The sequence below is a fragment of the Zonotrichia albicollis genome, chromosome 19 (assembly GCF_047830755.1).
Source record: "Zonotrichia albicollis isolate bZonAlb1 chromosome 19, bZonAlb1.hap1, whole genome shotgun sequence".
In the NCBI taxonomy this organism is placed as follows: domain Eukaryota; kingdom Metazoa; phylum Chordata; class Aves; order Passeriformes; family Passerellidae; genus Zonotrichia; species Zonotrichia albicollis.
This window is the reverse complement of record NC_133837.1, coordinates 10,232,198-10,248,313: the sequence shown is the minus strand read 5'-3', so window position 1 is coordinate 10,248,313 and position 16,116 is coordinate 10,232,198. Positions and strand designations below refer to the sequence as shown.

Here is a 16,116-nt window from a genome sequence, read left to right as displayed (position 1 = left end):
GAGACAGATAGTCTGGTTCACAGTTCAGAAGCACATGATTCTCAGCACCTTTGATCTACCACAAATACACAAAATTCAGTGTTTTGGAGGTGTTAATGCTTTTAGAATGCAGCTGGTACCTTTGCTAGATTCTCAGTGTATTGGTGGCAGAATGCACAGGTGTTTCTCCCATGATACCAGAAGGAGATAATGGAAATGTATGTCTGTATATTCATGTATTTAAAGAGTGACCACAACCCTCTGCCTCCTGGTGAGAGGTAGCAAAAATCAGCCTCATATAAGCAATCTAAAGGTGACTTGGAAAGGTCTAGAATACAAATTGAGTAGAAAGAAAGGTGTAAATGAGGTTGGGCAATGTTGGCTGTGTGTGTCATCCTGTGTTCAGGGCTTTGGGCCTGTGCAGCTGCAACACTGAATATAAAAGAGCTGCAGATAAAAAGCTGGATATAGAGTGAAAATTGGGCTAAACCCTGCAGCCATTGTTGTGTGCTTGGTGCTGTGGCAGGTTTGTGGGTTTGATGAGGTGCCTGGCCTGAGCAACAAGTTAATGAACAAAAGGACTTCAAAAATTACTATTGAAGAATGCAAATTAAATTATATATTGGACATGTCACTGCCATGTTTGTGGCATGACCAGTGTTGGGTTTTACCTTGCTCAGATGTATAAACAAGGGACTGAAACAAATTGACATGTAAACTGATTTTCTAATGATAAGACTTCTGGCTTCTCTGAAATACTGAAACTGTCTCGATCTAGCAATGAAAAGGAAGGCTGGTTGTAGGAAATATAAGATATCTGTGTGCCTTGGGCTGACTTGGAGTTTGCACTGCTTTTCCTTATGAAACTGATACCCTGAATTCAAGGGTATCTTTTCATTGGAATTCATTGGAATTCATTGGAATTCATTGGAAACTCAACTGTGCAACTGGTTTTTGTTGATTTTTAGCTCTTTGTAGGCTCTGGCAAATGAGACAACCAGAGGGAATACAAAGCAGATGAAGCCCATCTCTTTTCCTAGTGCTCCAGAGAACTGTGGAAACAGAGAATAGAGAAAGCAGATGGGCAAAACGGTGATGGTGGGTCCGTGTGTGATCTCAGTGTTTGTTTTACACAGGCGCTGGCTGTGTAAGGGTGAGCTGCAAGTGGGGTTTGAGGGGCGAGGAGTCAAAGCACGGCCAGAGCTGAGTGTCAGTGGTCAGAGCAGCTGCTGGTGCCGATGGCGGAGGGAAGCGACTCCCGAGGGACACCCGGGGCTCTGATTTGGACGGGGAATGAAAACCCTCGTGGGGATCCCTGCCCGGCCCGGCACGCACCTCGCTCAGAGCTGTTCCCGACGGGCTCGGGGTTCCTCGGGCCGAGCTCTGGGAGTGACCCCGGCCACGGGCCCAGCGACTCCGCTGTGGGGAGAGGGTGAGGCCGGGGCAGCGCCGGCTGAGGGAGCGGCGGTGCCGGGACCGTGAGCTGGGGCGGGAACGCGCTGGTGCCGGCGGAGGGGAAAGGGGCAAGCGGAGCAAAAAGGGGCGAAGAGCGGTGCCGGTGCCTGGGGTCGATGTTGCATCCAGGGTCGGTGGTCGGTGCCTGGGGTCAATGACGGTACCGGTGTCGGATCCGGGGTCGGTGGGCCGTGCCGGGTTCGGGCTCGGTCCAGGCTTGGTGTCGGTGCCGGGTCCGGGTTCGGTCCTGGTTTGGTGTCGGTGCCGGGCTCGGTGCCAGGTCCGGGTTCGGTGTCAGTGCCGGGCTCGGTGCCGGGTCCGGGGCTCGCGGGGCCGCCCCGTCGCGACGGCTCCCTCACGGCCGCGGCGGGCGCGCCCCCTGGCGGCGGCGGCGGGCGCGGCGGTCACGTGAGGCGCTCGGGGCCTGGTGCCGCTTCCCCCAGTCAGCGCGGAGCGGCCGAGGCGCAGGCGGGGAACAAGATGGCGGCCGGCGGCGATCCGGAGCGGGGCGCCGGCGATTCGCGTTGAGCCGCGGCCCGCTCGGCCCGGCCCCCCCCCGCCCCGGCCCCGCGCCCTCCGCGGGGCGCGGAGCTTGCCCGTAGCCGCCTGTCCGGACTCCGAGCGCCCTCCCGAGCCGCCCTTCCCCTCCCTTCCCCCTCGGCCAGCGCCCAGCGATGCGGGGCCGGCGCGGCAGGCCGCCCAAGCAGCAGCAGCCGGCGGCGGCCGCCGCTCCGGCGAGCGCCCCGGCCCCGGCAGGCCCCATCGGCGGGCTGCGCTCCCGGCAGCGCGGCAGCAGCCGCGGCAGGTGGGCGGCCGCGGCCCAGGCGGAGACGGCGGGGCCCAAGCAGAAGGGAGCCGGCGCTGCCCAGGCCTCGTCGCCCGCCGCCGCCGCCTCGCCCAGGGGGGGCGGCAAGAGGAAGGCGGGCGGCGGCGGCAGCAGCACCCCCGGTGGGGGAGGCAGCGGCGGTAAGGGCAGGGGCAGGGCCGGGGCGGCAGGAGCAGGGGGAGGAGGAGGCGCAGGAGGCAGCTGCAACAGCCAAGGCAGGGCTGCCTCGTCCAGGAGGAGCATCAGCAAAGTGGTGTACGACGATCATGAGAGCGAAGAGGAGGAGGAGGAGAGCATGGTGTCCGAGGAGGAGGAGGAGGGAGACCCCGAGGATAACCAGGACTCCGAGGAGGAAGAAGAGGAGGAGATAATGGAGGAAGAGGACGACGACGACTCTGACTACCCCGAAGAGATGGAGGATGAAGACGATGCCAGTTATTGCACTGAGAGCAGCTTCAGGAGCCACAGCACCTACAGCAGCACCCCAGGTAGAGAGTCCGTGGGCGAACTCAAACAAGTCGAGGGCACCCCACATGCTCCCTCTAGGTTGGCAAATACGCTCCGCGCTCCCATGCGAGGATGTGAGGGATGCCCGCAAGCACTCCCAGGGAGAGGGGATGCAAATAACCACTGGCAGCCCCGGGGACGCGGGGAGCATCGGGAGATGCTCGGATGCGCGGAGAGCAGCGGGGAGGGCGGGCGGCACTTGCTGGAACAAGGGGATGCTCTGCAAATGTTCATGGGGAACCTGGCGAGCGCAGAAACGCGCGATCCACCAGGACGTGTTGCAAACAATGTCAGAAGTGTCGCGGAGCATTCGCTTTAAATTTAAAAACAAGGGAAACGAGAGGCATGCCTTGCAAAGAGGGCTTTTCAATTAAGTACAGGAAAGGCTGGCTTGTGCTTGCAAATACACTTGATGTTGAAAGGAAAGGAAGCGCATGTGAGTTGAAGTGGCTTAAAAAACCAAAAAGCTATAAACACCGAGAATTTTCAGGCTCTTGAGGTCAGAGCTATAACTGGATCCAGCATCTACTGGCTTTAAGACAAAAGTAGCTTTCCAAGGAGGGAAATGAGGTGCATTGTTCAAAATGGAGATTGCATTGTTATAGTTTGGGGAAAAGTGCACAGGGCCTCATTGCAAGGATGTAAACCTAGCTGGAGTTCAACACAAAGATTAAAAGGTGGAGGTTGAGTCAGAGGTCTTGCATTTAAACGCTGCGTTTATCTTAAGGTATGGCAACCTTTAAAACTCCTGTTGGGGTTAAAATTCATTAAACATAATTGTGATTATTGTTTTTCATTCTAATGGAAAAATTGGGATTTTTAAGGCCTGCATTTCTGTTTGTCCTTAATTGGTTCATTCACCAAGCTTCAAAAATTCTTTTATTTAAACTTAAGCACTTTGGATTTATTTGAACTTGTTCCAGAATGGAATTCGAGCTTAGAATATTTTATTTTATTTTTCTTTTCTTTCTTTTTTTTTTTTTAAGTCCTAAACCAGGAGAGTAGTTCAACTTGTAGGTAATTTGGGCTGCAGGATGGCAGACACTGCTGTTGTTCCAGTATTTGGCCACTTTGGAAGGGGGGAGGAACAGGTTGTTGGTGTGAATGCATTGCATCTTAATTAAAAAAGGAATGTAGTTCCGAGTAGTTAGCTGATGACTTTTTAAAAGGGGGAAGTACTGGCTGCTAAATGTGTAATTTGTTTTTATTTTGGTGAGTTAATGATATCAGCTCATTCCGTGACTTCATAGTAGTACTTTAAAAAGCTCTATAGGTTTTTCTATATATTTTTTTAAACTTATATCCATATGCTTCAGAGCCTAAATGAATCAAAATAAGTACATACAGTACTAAATTTATTTAGAGATAATTTTTAGAAGATGTTAGTTTACCTGTTGCAGGAATGTCCTGCAATCAAATTGAAATGTTTTGGATAAAGATTGAGATCTGGCTTCACAGAAGGAAAGCTCTGAAATACTCTCTTGACTTTTAACTCTCCATTTTCTTCTTAGTTGTGATAACTTTCATTTCTAGTGCTTTTTTGGGAATGCTTATGTCAGGGAAATAATATTTTTATGATTTTAACTGGCTAGGTCAGGATAATATTTTTTACATGAGCATCCAGGTTTAAAATGAGTTCTGCAGAGAATGGGTGTATGCCATTTTTCAAATGTGCTAAGTGTTTTGGCAAATCAGAAGATAGCTCTCTCTGCATTGTTGTACAAGCATAGACAGGTTTTATGTGGTGTTCAGGTATATCAGAAACCATTTTGATAATTTATATGTTTATTTCTCACTTGGTCAGGATAACTTAACTTTATTAAGAGAAGTGTAAGTGTAAGCATTTTAATCCTTCGGTGCTTTTGCTCTCTACCGAGTTTTTGAGAATTAAAACGTTTGTGTTGTTATTTTGGCAATTTACTGGTGGTTCTCATTAGTTCAGTGTTTGCCTAGAGGTCTCCCTCCCTCCTGGATACACTCTTGCCCAAAGTTTTCATTCAGGCAGCTCCGTCCGTGCCTCCTCCTGGACAAACACCTGCCCTGGGAGCCAGGGTGTCACTGCTGGGAGTCTGAAATCCCAGTGCCACTGGTGGGAGTCTGAAATCCCAGAGGCACTGATGGGAATCTGAAATCCCAGTGCCACTGGTGGGAATCTGAAAACCCTCTGTTAGATACTGGGGGGTTATTTCCTAGCCCTGTGTTCAGGTACAGGGGGGTTATTTCATAGCCCTATGTGTGTTTAGACACTTGGGGGTTATTTCATAGCCCTGTTTTACATACAGGGGTTATTTCATAGCCCTCTGTTAGATACAGGAAGGTTATTTCATAGCCCTGTGTTCAGATGCAGGGGGTTTATTTCATACTGTTTAGATACAGGGGTTATTTCATAAACCTGTATTTGGATACAGGGGGGTTATTTCTTAGCCCTGTGTTAGATATAGAGGTTATTTCATATCCTTGTGTTAGATATAGAAGTTATTTCATAGCCCTGTGTTAGATATAGAGGTTATTTCATAGCTCTCTGTTAGATATAGAAGTTATTTCATAGCTCTCTGTTAGATATAGAGGTTATTTCCTAGCCCTGTGTTAGATACAGAGGTTATTTCCTAGCCCTGTGTTACATACAGGGGTTATTTCACAGCCCTGTGTTACATACAGGGGTTATTTCACAGCCCTGTGTTAGATATAGAGGTTATTTCCTAGCCCTGTGTTAGATATAGAGGTTATTTCCTAGCCCTGTGTTAGATACAGAGGTTATTTCCTAGCCCTGTGTTAGATATAGAAGTTATTTCATAGCTCTCTGTTAGATATAGAGGTTATTTCGTAGCCCTGTGTTAGATATAGAAGTTATTTCACAGCCCTGTGTTAGATGTAGAGGTTATTTCCTAGCCCTGTGTTACATACAGAGGTTATTTCATATCCTTGTGTTAGATATAGAAGTTATTTCCTAGCCCTGTGTTAGATATAGAAGTTATTTCCTAGCCCTGTGATAGATATAGAGGTTATTTCATAGCTCTCTGTTAGATATAGAAGCTATTTCCTAGCCCTGTGTTAGATACAGAGGTTATTTCCTAGCCCTGTGTTAGATATAGAAGTTATTTCCTAGCCCTGTGTTAGATACAGAGGTTATTTCCTAGCCCTGTGTTAGATATAGAGGTTATTTCATATCCTTGTGTTAGATATAGAGGTTATTTCATAGCTCTCTGTTAGATATAGAAGTTATTTCCTAGCCCTGTGTTAGATATAGAGGTTATTTCATATCCTTGTGTTACATACAGAGGTTATTTCCTAGCCCTGTGTTAGATATAGAAGTTATTTCACAGCCCTGTGTTAGATATAGAAGTTATTTCACAGCCCTGTGTTAGATATAGGGGTTATTTCACAGCCCTGCCTTGCAGCCAGGCAGAGGAACAGTGGCAGAGCTCCCGTGCTGGGAGCAGGGCTCCAGGGAGCTTCTCCTCCCTTGGCTTGGACGGGCTCCTGACAGAATTTTTACCAAAGGGATGATGAACAATCCTCTCTCCTTGCCCTCCAACCACTTCCAGGATGTACTCTGAGGGGCTGAAGAGTTTTTGAGAGCTGGCTGTTGAATAATTGCCATCCCAGTCAAACTCTGCTGCCAACCAAGCTTTTACACATAAATCACATCCCCTTTAAATGGGGGCTGGACTTGCTGCAGTTTTTTCTAACTTACATATAACAATGAATTAAAAGATCACAAAGCAATGTTTCTGGCCAAGAAAGCTTCAGGTTTTTGCTCTGGTGGGAAGCTTATGATTTATCTTGAACTTAGATGTAGGAGTACTTTCTACTATAATATGGTAGTAAATTAATATTATTATAATATAAAATAATATTATTAAACTATTTAAAGAAGTGGAATCTTAGAAAAGATAAAATGCCTAATATACCACTTAGTCATGGTACAGTAAAAACATACTGTGTGCATAACAATTATTTCTTTTTATTCTACTGGATATACTTTTGGTGGAGGGATTATACTTTTGGTGGAGGGATTTTGTATGTGTAATATCCCTTCCCTCTTACCCCGGAAGGTGGAGGAACTGCTGGGACAGGTATCCTGTATAATTTGTATCACTAAACATTTTTGCCATTCCCTGTCCAGTGTAAATTCCACTTGAGGCTTGTCACTGTTGCAATGTAGTTACAAAGTATTTTTCATATGTTGCAGAGTTTTAAGAGAAGGGTTTAATGGGGATGCCTAGAAGTCCTTCATTTTTTTCTTTATTGATTTTTCTTCATCGGAAAACTAGTTTTAGGAAGAGCTATACATCTAGATTTCAGCTGAGATCATCAGTCTGTCAAACAAACAAATACACAATATATATCTTAAAATACAATAAATAATACTTTTAGTTGGATGTGGCTTGTCTGAGCATTTGCAGGGATTGACCATTGCTTCAGTTAACCAGTTACTTGCCAGTGTGCTTTTATCTTCAGAGTGAGAGAGTTTAGCTGGGAAGCAGGTGCTGCATTTGGTGTGTGTGCAGTAATTTTTTATCTGAACGTGTTTTCATGCTCTTGAAGAATTGTCTAAGGGAGACACCGAGATACAACACTGAGATATGCAGCCTCCTTTGTCTGCCTCCTTTGGAAGATTTACCATCCTCCCAAACATCTCACCTGGGCTACCCTGTTCTCTAAATTAAACCTGGTGTGCTCTTATTTTACCATTTACTGATCTGCACTCTGATTTGTGCTCTGGAGGGAAGGATCACTACTTCCTCATGCCAGTCTTGGAAAATGTAGGGGACAATCCTTAACAAAGAAATTGTGTAGAAGGCCAAAGGAGTAAATCTGGGGCTGATCCTGCTGCATTGACTTGTAAATTGGCAGCTTATCTGAGCAGAGCTTTGTCAGTCATCTCAGGAGCTCTGAGCAGCAAATACCTCGCCCTGATGGAAGGATGAGTGTTGTAAGAGATAATGTGCTGGAATTACTTTATTGGGCAAACTTCTTCTGTAGATCTGCAGTAAAATTCTCTCAGTGCTCATTGTGTTGCATGGGACAGGTGTAAGGTGAATAAATGTGGATTTTAGTGGGTTGGGGCTGGCTCTCAGGGCTCACTAACTTATTAAATTTGTTACAGCTTATCTGAGTGTGTCCCAAGAGATTGTCTAGAGAATCATTTTGCTTGTGCTGCCTGTGGTTTTGTTGGTTTTTTTCCTTTGCCTGGGTTCTAGGCACTGAAGGATTGTGCCTCACTCTCAGTCCTTCTCTCACCTGCTGCTTGTGCTGCATTTGCATTTGTTCTCCAAATGTTAAATTGATTCCATAGAACACGGGGGGTTTGTGTTCCTGGCTCCTGGCGGTGTGCTCATGGCCATAATGTTGGGAAATTAAATATTAAATTCTTAAAAGTGAAATCAGTTGAGAACCCTGGTTTGATTTAAAAGTGCGTGCTGACAGGTGTGCAAACTGAAAAAGGAAACAGCCAAAAGTTTTACAGTTTAAAAGAACATAAAGAGCTACTTTTGTACAAGGGAAGGCAGGAATCAAACTTTACTTGGGAACATGTGTGGGAATTTGTGTGATGTGAGTGCACTCAGGATCTAGTCTAATAACCAATGATTTTTTTCATTTGTTTTTCAACTTCCAAAGCTTTTTTTGGTGCTTGGAATGCCTCATTTTTAAAGCTTGTTTAGTTTTTAAGTTTTATTTATGGCTGGATTTTTCTTTTCTCCAGACTAAATAAATAAATTTGGGTTAGGTGTGATTACTGCAGAGTAATATTCAAATCGAAGCTGCACCTACAAGTAGTTACAAATGCATCTTATTTTTTTAGAAAATTTTTCTGGATGAGACTGTTTGACTGTGAATATTAGAAATGTGATTATCATGTTGGCATTTTTAAAAGGGAAGAAACTGTTTTGTGGAAGTCAAAGCCTTTAATTTCAGCCCATCCCAAGAAAAATATTTAGATTTTTCTATTTTGGCACTACTTTTCATAATATATTCTTATTTTATGTTGAACTCCTTCATTTTACTGCTGTTTTTTCTTTGGTGGAAGCTGAGCAAACGTTCTCCCAAGAGGTTGACTTTTAATTAAAGAACCAGTTTGGATATTGCTGTGGCAAACATTCAGCTCTCTCCAGTTTCTGCATTCTGCTGTGAAAGGAAAGAAAGAACACCAAAAAAAGGTTTTCTTACACATTGTCATGAACTGTTTCCAGTTTTCTCAGTGATATCTAACAAAACCTCCTGTATTGCTGAACAGTCCCATTTGAAATGTGCCTGCTGCAATATGGGACAGCAAGTGAGTGTTTATTAAAACCAAACCAAAATAGGAGGGAGTTTGAGGGCAGGAAAAAGGCAAAGTTTCCAGAAGGAAGGAAAATGTAGTAGAGGGCATCTCTGAGTGCTCTGCTCCAGGACATTGTATATAACTGGCAGCTGGTCTTTATGTTGAGGAGTTTTTGCAGTGACTCACGATCTGGAAAACAAAACCAGCCCAGTTCTACTTTACTAAAGATGGACTTTCATCTAAGAGTTCTGTGGTTTGACTTGGCTTGCGGAACTTGAAGCCAAAATTTGAATCTTTTTTGGGGGAAATTGAAAGTCCTTTCTGTGGTCAGTTAGTGGAGTGTGACGGAGGGGTTTGTTCTGTATTTTCCCCTCCTGTAGAGGTTGCTGAGGGATCTGAAACTCCTTGGTCTCTTTTCCCTCCCCAGCGTCCTTCCAAGCTGATCCTCTCCATGGCAGCTGTGAGCAGATCCACTAAGCTGGAGAGCCCAAAAGTGCTGGGAAATGATGGGGAAAGGAAAGTTCTGAGACAAGTGAAATGAGACCAGCTGTGAACTTCCAAATCAAGAGAGGCTGGAACCAGTGTTTATTTTTTAGGCCACCACTCTGTCCCTGTTTGAACAGCACAGTGGTTCTGGCAGGATATTTGTTCTCAAGGACATCCATCCACCAGTCCAGAACCTGAAATGTGTTGGGCTGAAAGGCTCTGTTTGCTGGAGGGGAGGGATGTTTAACATCAGTGAGACAAGGCAAAACTGGATTTTTGTGATTTTTCTTAGCCTACATGTGTAAGGTGATTGAATACAAGTAAAGCTAAGAGTATTAAACTGTGTCCTGGACACTGATGACTGCAGTTAATTCAGAATCTCTGGTTTTATAAACCAGCAGATGTGTTAAGGATGGTTAGAGGAGTTTTAAATTCTCTATTCTCCCGTGGTAAAGAGTAGATGTGGCTTTCCCTTTTCTTCTTTCAGTCTGTGAATGAAAGTGGGGACAAAGTTTTTGATCCTTTTAAACTCTTTTTCATTTCTGAATTCTGAAAGGGTCAGCATTTGAACAAAGTAGGTTGAGTAGATGCAAATAAAAAAATAAAGCAATATTCTGGGTTTTTAAAGTAAATTCTGATTTTGGGTGTTTAGACTGTTACTTGAGTAACTTTGTTTTATTTCAAATATCATTAGCGTGTTTGCTTAAATATTTGTAATAGAAATTATTTTAGTAGATTATTCTAAGTGTAGACTATAATTATCAGTATCTGATAATTACAATGTTCCATGGAAATAGAATTGTTTACTCTTTAATCTTAATTACAGGCAGCTCTTTAACTAGAGAATTCAAAATAGGGACAGGTAACCACTGCAGACTGCTCCAGCACTTGGGGAGAGACAGTGAAGGATTTGCCATTTAAAAGAAGCTTGTGCCAGATAGAAACATAAAGCTCAGACACTCCAGGGGATCTGGATCCTGTCAATATTCCAGCTGTGGCAGCAGGAGGCAATTGGCAAATCAATTTTTTTCCACCAAATAAAGCTGTGGAATTTGAGTGGTGTAGAAGTGGACATTTTCTGCCTCAAAGGTGAAATTTGCTTCAGAGGCTTGGTTAAAATGCAGAAACGATCTCAGAGTATCTCATTTGCATATAATAAAACTTGAGTATGTTTTGGGAAACTTCAGTGTGGGTAAGTTGAGAGTAGATTTCTTGAATTTAGAATAGTTACATGAAAATTCTGTTTAAAGTCTGGTCAGTCAGGTGGTGGTGCTTAAAGGAGAAATAACCTGCCAGTGCATCTGCTCTGCAATCCCTTGGTGGTTTTGGGGTTAAACAAAGCAATTTCTATTTGAAACAAAATTTCCCTGTGGGGGCCCAAATCCTTGACAAATGACAACAAGTTTTTTAAAAAAAAAAGGTTGTAAAATCCTAGTATCTCTTAAATAATTTAAACTAAAGTGTTTGGAGTGGCCAGAGTTCTTTGGGGGCTGTGGGTTTTTGTGTCTGCCACTGAATGTTGAATTTAAATATTGGCCCACTTGCCTCATGAAAAAGAAAATTGCCTTTGAAAGTGAAGAGCTTGAAAAATTGTGTATATTTATTGCATTTTTCAACATTTGAGGGATTTTCTTTTGTGTTTACGAGGCACAGTAGGGTAAACATGGACTGTGGCCTTCAAAACCCCTCACACAGGAGGTGGAGCTGCTCCAAAGCAGGGTGAGCTGCGTGGGTTGCCAGCACACTGAAAAATCAGCAGTAAAACAGCAACATTTCAGCTTAAAAAAAAAGAACTGTAGCACTTTGACATCGTTATATATTCCACTGACCTGCACTTTTAATTCCAGTTCAGCAGCCACTTGCAATGCTTCAAGATTTATGAGCACCTTGGCAGAGAATGTCCATCCTTCTCACTGGAGATTATTAGATTGCTTGGCTTTGTTGGTTTGGGCTTTTGAGGTTTTATTTTAAAGGTATCTGAATGTTTCTTGAGATCACAGTTGGTGTATTGGCCAGTAATACATTGGAGCACAAATTGCTGGGAATTTCTGAATATCCAAATCACACTTTGTGACTCTCTTCTCAACTTCAAATTCTCTTCATCCCCAGTACAGAGAATATTAATAACAAATTGAAAGTGAAATTGGAAAGAAAAAAAGCCAGCATAGAAAGATTTTAAATGCTGTGCCATCAAGTCATTCGAGAAAAATACAGTTTCTTTCTAAAATATTCTGCATCTTTGAATACTTGCCTTTTTTAGCTCTGCAAGCCAGTTTATATTTAGTTGAGAATTGTTCAGAGCAGTTCAGTGTCCAAAAACAGAAATTATTTGAGCTCTTGAGCTGTGGTGTGTGGTTTGCAGTGTGGATGGGGAGTGTTGAGGTGTACAATATCAAAATGTGCTGCAACTGTGAGGCCTAACACAAATGAAGCACACATTTTCTAATCCACTCTGCTTCTCCTATTGTCTGTTTTATTCTTGCTTTTGAAATTTCTGCTCTTTATACCAAAACAAACAAGAAAATTCACAAATTGCTTTAAGTAGGAGATGGAATGGTGTGACTAATGCAGCCACAGGTTGTGTTGTGCTTGCACCAAAGTACAATTCTTTATTGTGTTATTATGACACATTTATATCCTGATAACACATTTCTTCTAGATCTGTAATAGCACCAGTATGTTTCCTTTGTAAGAGGAAGTGTTAGAGATTAACTTTTTCAGAACATATTAGGAATGCCTTGTTTTAAAGTTCTTTTTTTATTCCCCTATTACTTTCATGTGACAGATCCACAAGTGTCTTTAAATTGCAGCAGTGGATGTTTAGGTTATATATTAGGAAACTTTGTTTTGCTGAAGGGTTGTAAAGCACTGGAACTGGCTGCTCAGGAAACTGGTGAGGGTCACAGCCCTGGAGGTGTTCTGGGATGTGTGGATGTGAAACTTGAGCAGATGGTGGTGGGGCTTGATCCTGGAGATGTTTCCAACTTCACTGATTGTGTGATTCCATCCCATGCTTATCTCATGGTAAAGAGACATCAGCAAAATTGGTGTTTGGAGTCCATTTTCTTCCAGCAGTGTTCCTTCACTCTGTTTTATCTTTGTCTAAAATTACTGGGGGGATTTGTCACTTCTCATTAGTTGAGGCAAAGCAGGGTTGATGTCCTTGCTGCTCTCTCTTGAAGGGCTGTTCCATGGCATTGCTGTGTGACAGACACAGCTTTCTGCTCCAGAAGGAGTCCTGGCTGATACCTCTGCTGCCTTTTGTGATGCTGGCACTCTGTGAGGGCCGTCAGGGATCTCAGAGTGTCTGTTCTGTGGTGTCCTGCATGGCCAGGACTGCAGTGTTGAAGGAAACTTCAATAAACTTCAGGTTTATTGTGTAGCCATGGCTTCTTTTGCTTTTGGGGTCCTTTAATTAAACCAGCTGTGGCTTATGCACATAGAATTTTGGATCATGTTGGTAGAAAAGTTGAGTTGAATGTAGAGAACCCTTGCTTAGTGCCTGGCTGTGAAACTGCTTTGTCTTTGTGTGTTTGCCATGATTAAACATTTTCCATGATTAGTGCAGAGGCATGTTGGGAGACACTCATAGAAACATTCCTTCACTTTCCACAGTCAGAACTCAAACTTGGAAAGTTATTTTTATCCACAGACGAGGTTGACCTGTTACTTCTGTAATGGAAATATCTTGAAGTTCATCTTCTATATTGTTTGGGTGTGTAATTTGTTGTACAAGATTTCATTCTTTAACACTGGAAAGGGAAAGCTGTGTCTGGTGCCTTCTTGCCATACCAGCCTAGGGGTTGATTTATTTTTCTGGAATCATTTGTTGTGCATTAAGATGTTTCTTAGAGGTGGCTTTTCTTTCTTTTTTTTTTTTTTTCCCTTTTCAATGCATTAATGTTTTAATGATGATGTTTCAGATTCAGCAGGATCTGCCTTAGCAGGTTTTCTCCCACATTATTTTGTGTATTTCTGGGAGTATTGAATGGATTAGGGTGGGTTGAACAAATGCCACAGAGAACCCTTTCCATTTAATGGTAACATCCAAGCTGACTGCAGCTCACTTTATCTCTTCATTTCCTTGAACCAGTTTTTGGGGAGCTCTGTTATCTGCAGAGCATGGTTAAGAAATTATGAATATTATAAATTTCCAGACTATTAGTTGTGTCACTCTTCAGTGTCAGAACACACAAAGTTTAATAGATGTCCCATTTTAATGAAGTGTGTGTGGGAAATGGCTGCTGTGGATAGCTGCAGTTTTTCTTTGAATTTTCTCTGTGCATAAAATACATCCTGCTGCCACTTGTCTATGGACAATGGATAATTTTGGAATTTAGTTGTTGACCAGAATCTTAGTAAGAGGACCTAAAACCCATTTTCATCTCAGTTCTTGGATTAAACCTAGCTGATGGTTTATGAGGTTTTCTCAACTTGTTTTTTTCTAGAAAGGGAAATAAACTTAATGAGTGCATCTAAAACTTTTAACTGATAGCTGGGAAATAATTGCATGTAGCTGGTTATTCTGATAGAAGATTAAAATATTTCATCTTTCAGGTAGTGTCATTTAAAAAAACATTCCTCTTTTATTTTTCCTTCTGCTTGGCATCAAGGACAGTGGAATCCAAGGGAAGGAAATGTAGCATCTTATCTGAATTGACATCTGAGACTGAATTAATTATGCTCAGTGTCTTTTAGGTAGTAAAACAGCTCTTTAGCTTTTATTGGTAAACTTCATCCTTCTGTAATTTTGCCTCTTCATTCTGTGGATATGGCTCCTGTTTTATTGAAGCATGAGGTTGGATTGGGGAGGTGGTTGTTTGTTTGTTTTGAGAAACTGAGAATTTTTGAAATATTTTCATAAAATACCACATTTACTTTCTGGTTTTGGTTTATTGGTAGTCAGGAGAAATATTCTAGTTAGAAAGCAGTGGGAAACATGCTTTAGGTTCTCTTTTATATTTTAATTTGGTTGAGATTGATGTCCTATAACATCTGCTTGAAATGAGCTTTGTGGATGCCCTTGCTGGATAGGAGAATAATTGCAATCATTTAATACAAAATATCTGTTTGGGACTTGATGTTTCAGGTTTAAACTAGTCATGTTGAATAAGAATGAGAAAAATTATTATTTTGGCTGCAGGAAATGTCTTTCTTTTTAAGTAGTTTAAACAATTACATTTCCAGATATCATTTTAAAGCTTCAGTAGATGTGTATTGTGTGGGAAATGCAATTCCTGTACGTGTCTAAAGCAAAACTTCAGCTATCTTGTGTTTTATTTTCACACTGTTAGTTAAAGTATGAGATGATTAGCTGAGTTAACACATTTATGTAACTGTGAAGCTTGTGAAGCCTTAATTTGCATTAGTTCAGAATGTTAACACAGTGATTGATGATACATATTCAAACACATTGACCTGTGAGCAGCAAAATCCTGACTGTTGTTTCTTATTCCAGGTAGGAGAAGACAGAGAGCACATCGTCCTCGTTCTCCAATATTGGAAGAAAAAGATATCCCACCCTTGGAGTTTCCTAAATCCTCAGAGGACTTAATGGTGCCTAGTGAGCATATAATGAATGTTATTGCCATCTATGAGGTACTGAGGAACTTTGGCACTGTTTTGCGCCTCTCTCCTTTTCGTTTTGAGGACTTCTGTGCTGCTCTGGTAAGTCAAGAGCAGTGCACACTCATGGCAGAGATGCACATAGTGCTGTTAAAAGCAGTTTTACGTGAAGAAGACACTTCAAATACTACCTTTGGACCTGCTGACCTCAAAGATAGCGTTAATTCCACTTTGTATTTCATAGATGGGATGACGTGGCCAGAGGTTCTGCGGGTATATTGTGAGAGTGACAAGGAATACCATCATGTTCTTCCTTACCAAGAGACAGAGGACTATCCTTATGGACCAGTAGAGAATAAAATCAAAGTTCTGCAGTTCTTAGTGGATCAGTTTCTTACCACAAACATTGCACGTGAGGAGTTGATGTCAGAAGGGGTTATTCAGTACGATGATCATTGTAGGGTTTGTCACAAACTCGGGGATTTGCTGTGCTGTGAGACCTGCTCGGCCGTGTACCACCTGGAGTGTGTGAAGCCGCCCCTGGAGGAGGTGCCCGAGGACGAGTGGCAGTGTGAGGTCTGTGTGGCACACCAGGTGCCCGGGGTGACTGACTGTGTGGCTGAAATCCAAAAAAACAAACCCTACATCCGCCACGAGCCCATCGGCTACGACCGGCACCGGCGGAAATACTGGTTCCTGAACAGGAGGATCATCATGTGAGTGAGCCAAGCACTGCATCCTTTCTGAGCAATTCCACTGGGTGTTTAATACTTCATTCCAATTGCTGTGTCATCTTAAAAATGCTCTTCCTTTAGATAAGGCTTGCTGTTTTGTGATATTACTAAAGACCATGTAAATAATCCATATTTATCCCAAATTAATCTTCTCATAATCTATACATAAAAACAGGACCTCAGGCTTAATATTAATGTGCCTAAAACACATGAATGTGAGGCAAAGGAAGGGAATATTAATGAGGACTCCCCAGTTTCTTGCAGAAGTTACTGAAGAGAAGTTTGATTCTTTTTATGGT

The 16,116-nt window shown here is 42.9% G+C and overlaps 1 protein-coding gene across 9 annotated transcripts in view; it reads left to right on the top strand.

The window, feature by feature from the left end:
- Positions 1-1,865: 1,865 nt before the first annotated feature.
- BPTF (bromodomain PHD finger transcription factor) overlaps positions 1,866-16,116 on the top strand; it is a 55,168-nt gene continuing 40,917 nt past the window's right edge. For 7 of the 9 annotated variants that reach the window (XM_074554883.1, XM_074554884.1, XM_074554880.1 and 4 more), the window contains exons 1-2: positions 1,867-2,748; positions 14,977-15,799. In XM_074554883.1, coding sequence (XP_074410984.1) covers positions 2,109-2,748; positions 14,977-15,799 — 1,463 coding nt within the window. In that variant the 5' untranslated portion in view covers positions 1,867-2,108. Of the gene's footprint in view, positions 2,749-14,976; positions 15,800-16,116 lie in introns of all 9 variants that reach the window. The other 2 variants (XM_074554885.1, XM_074554882.1) reach the window with 1 other exon arrangement.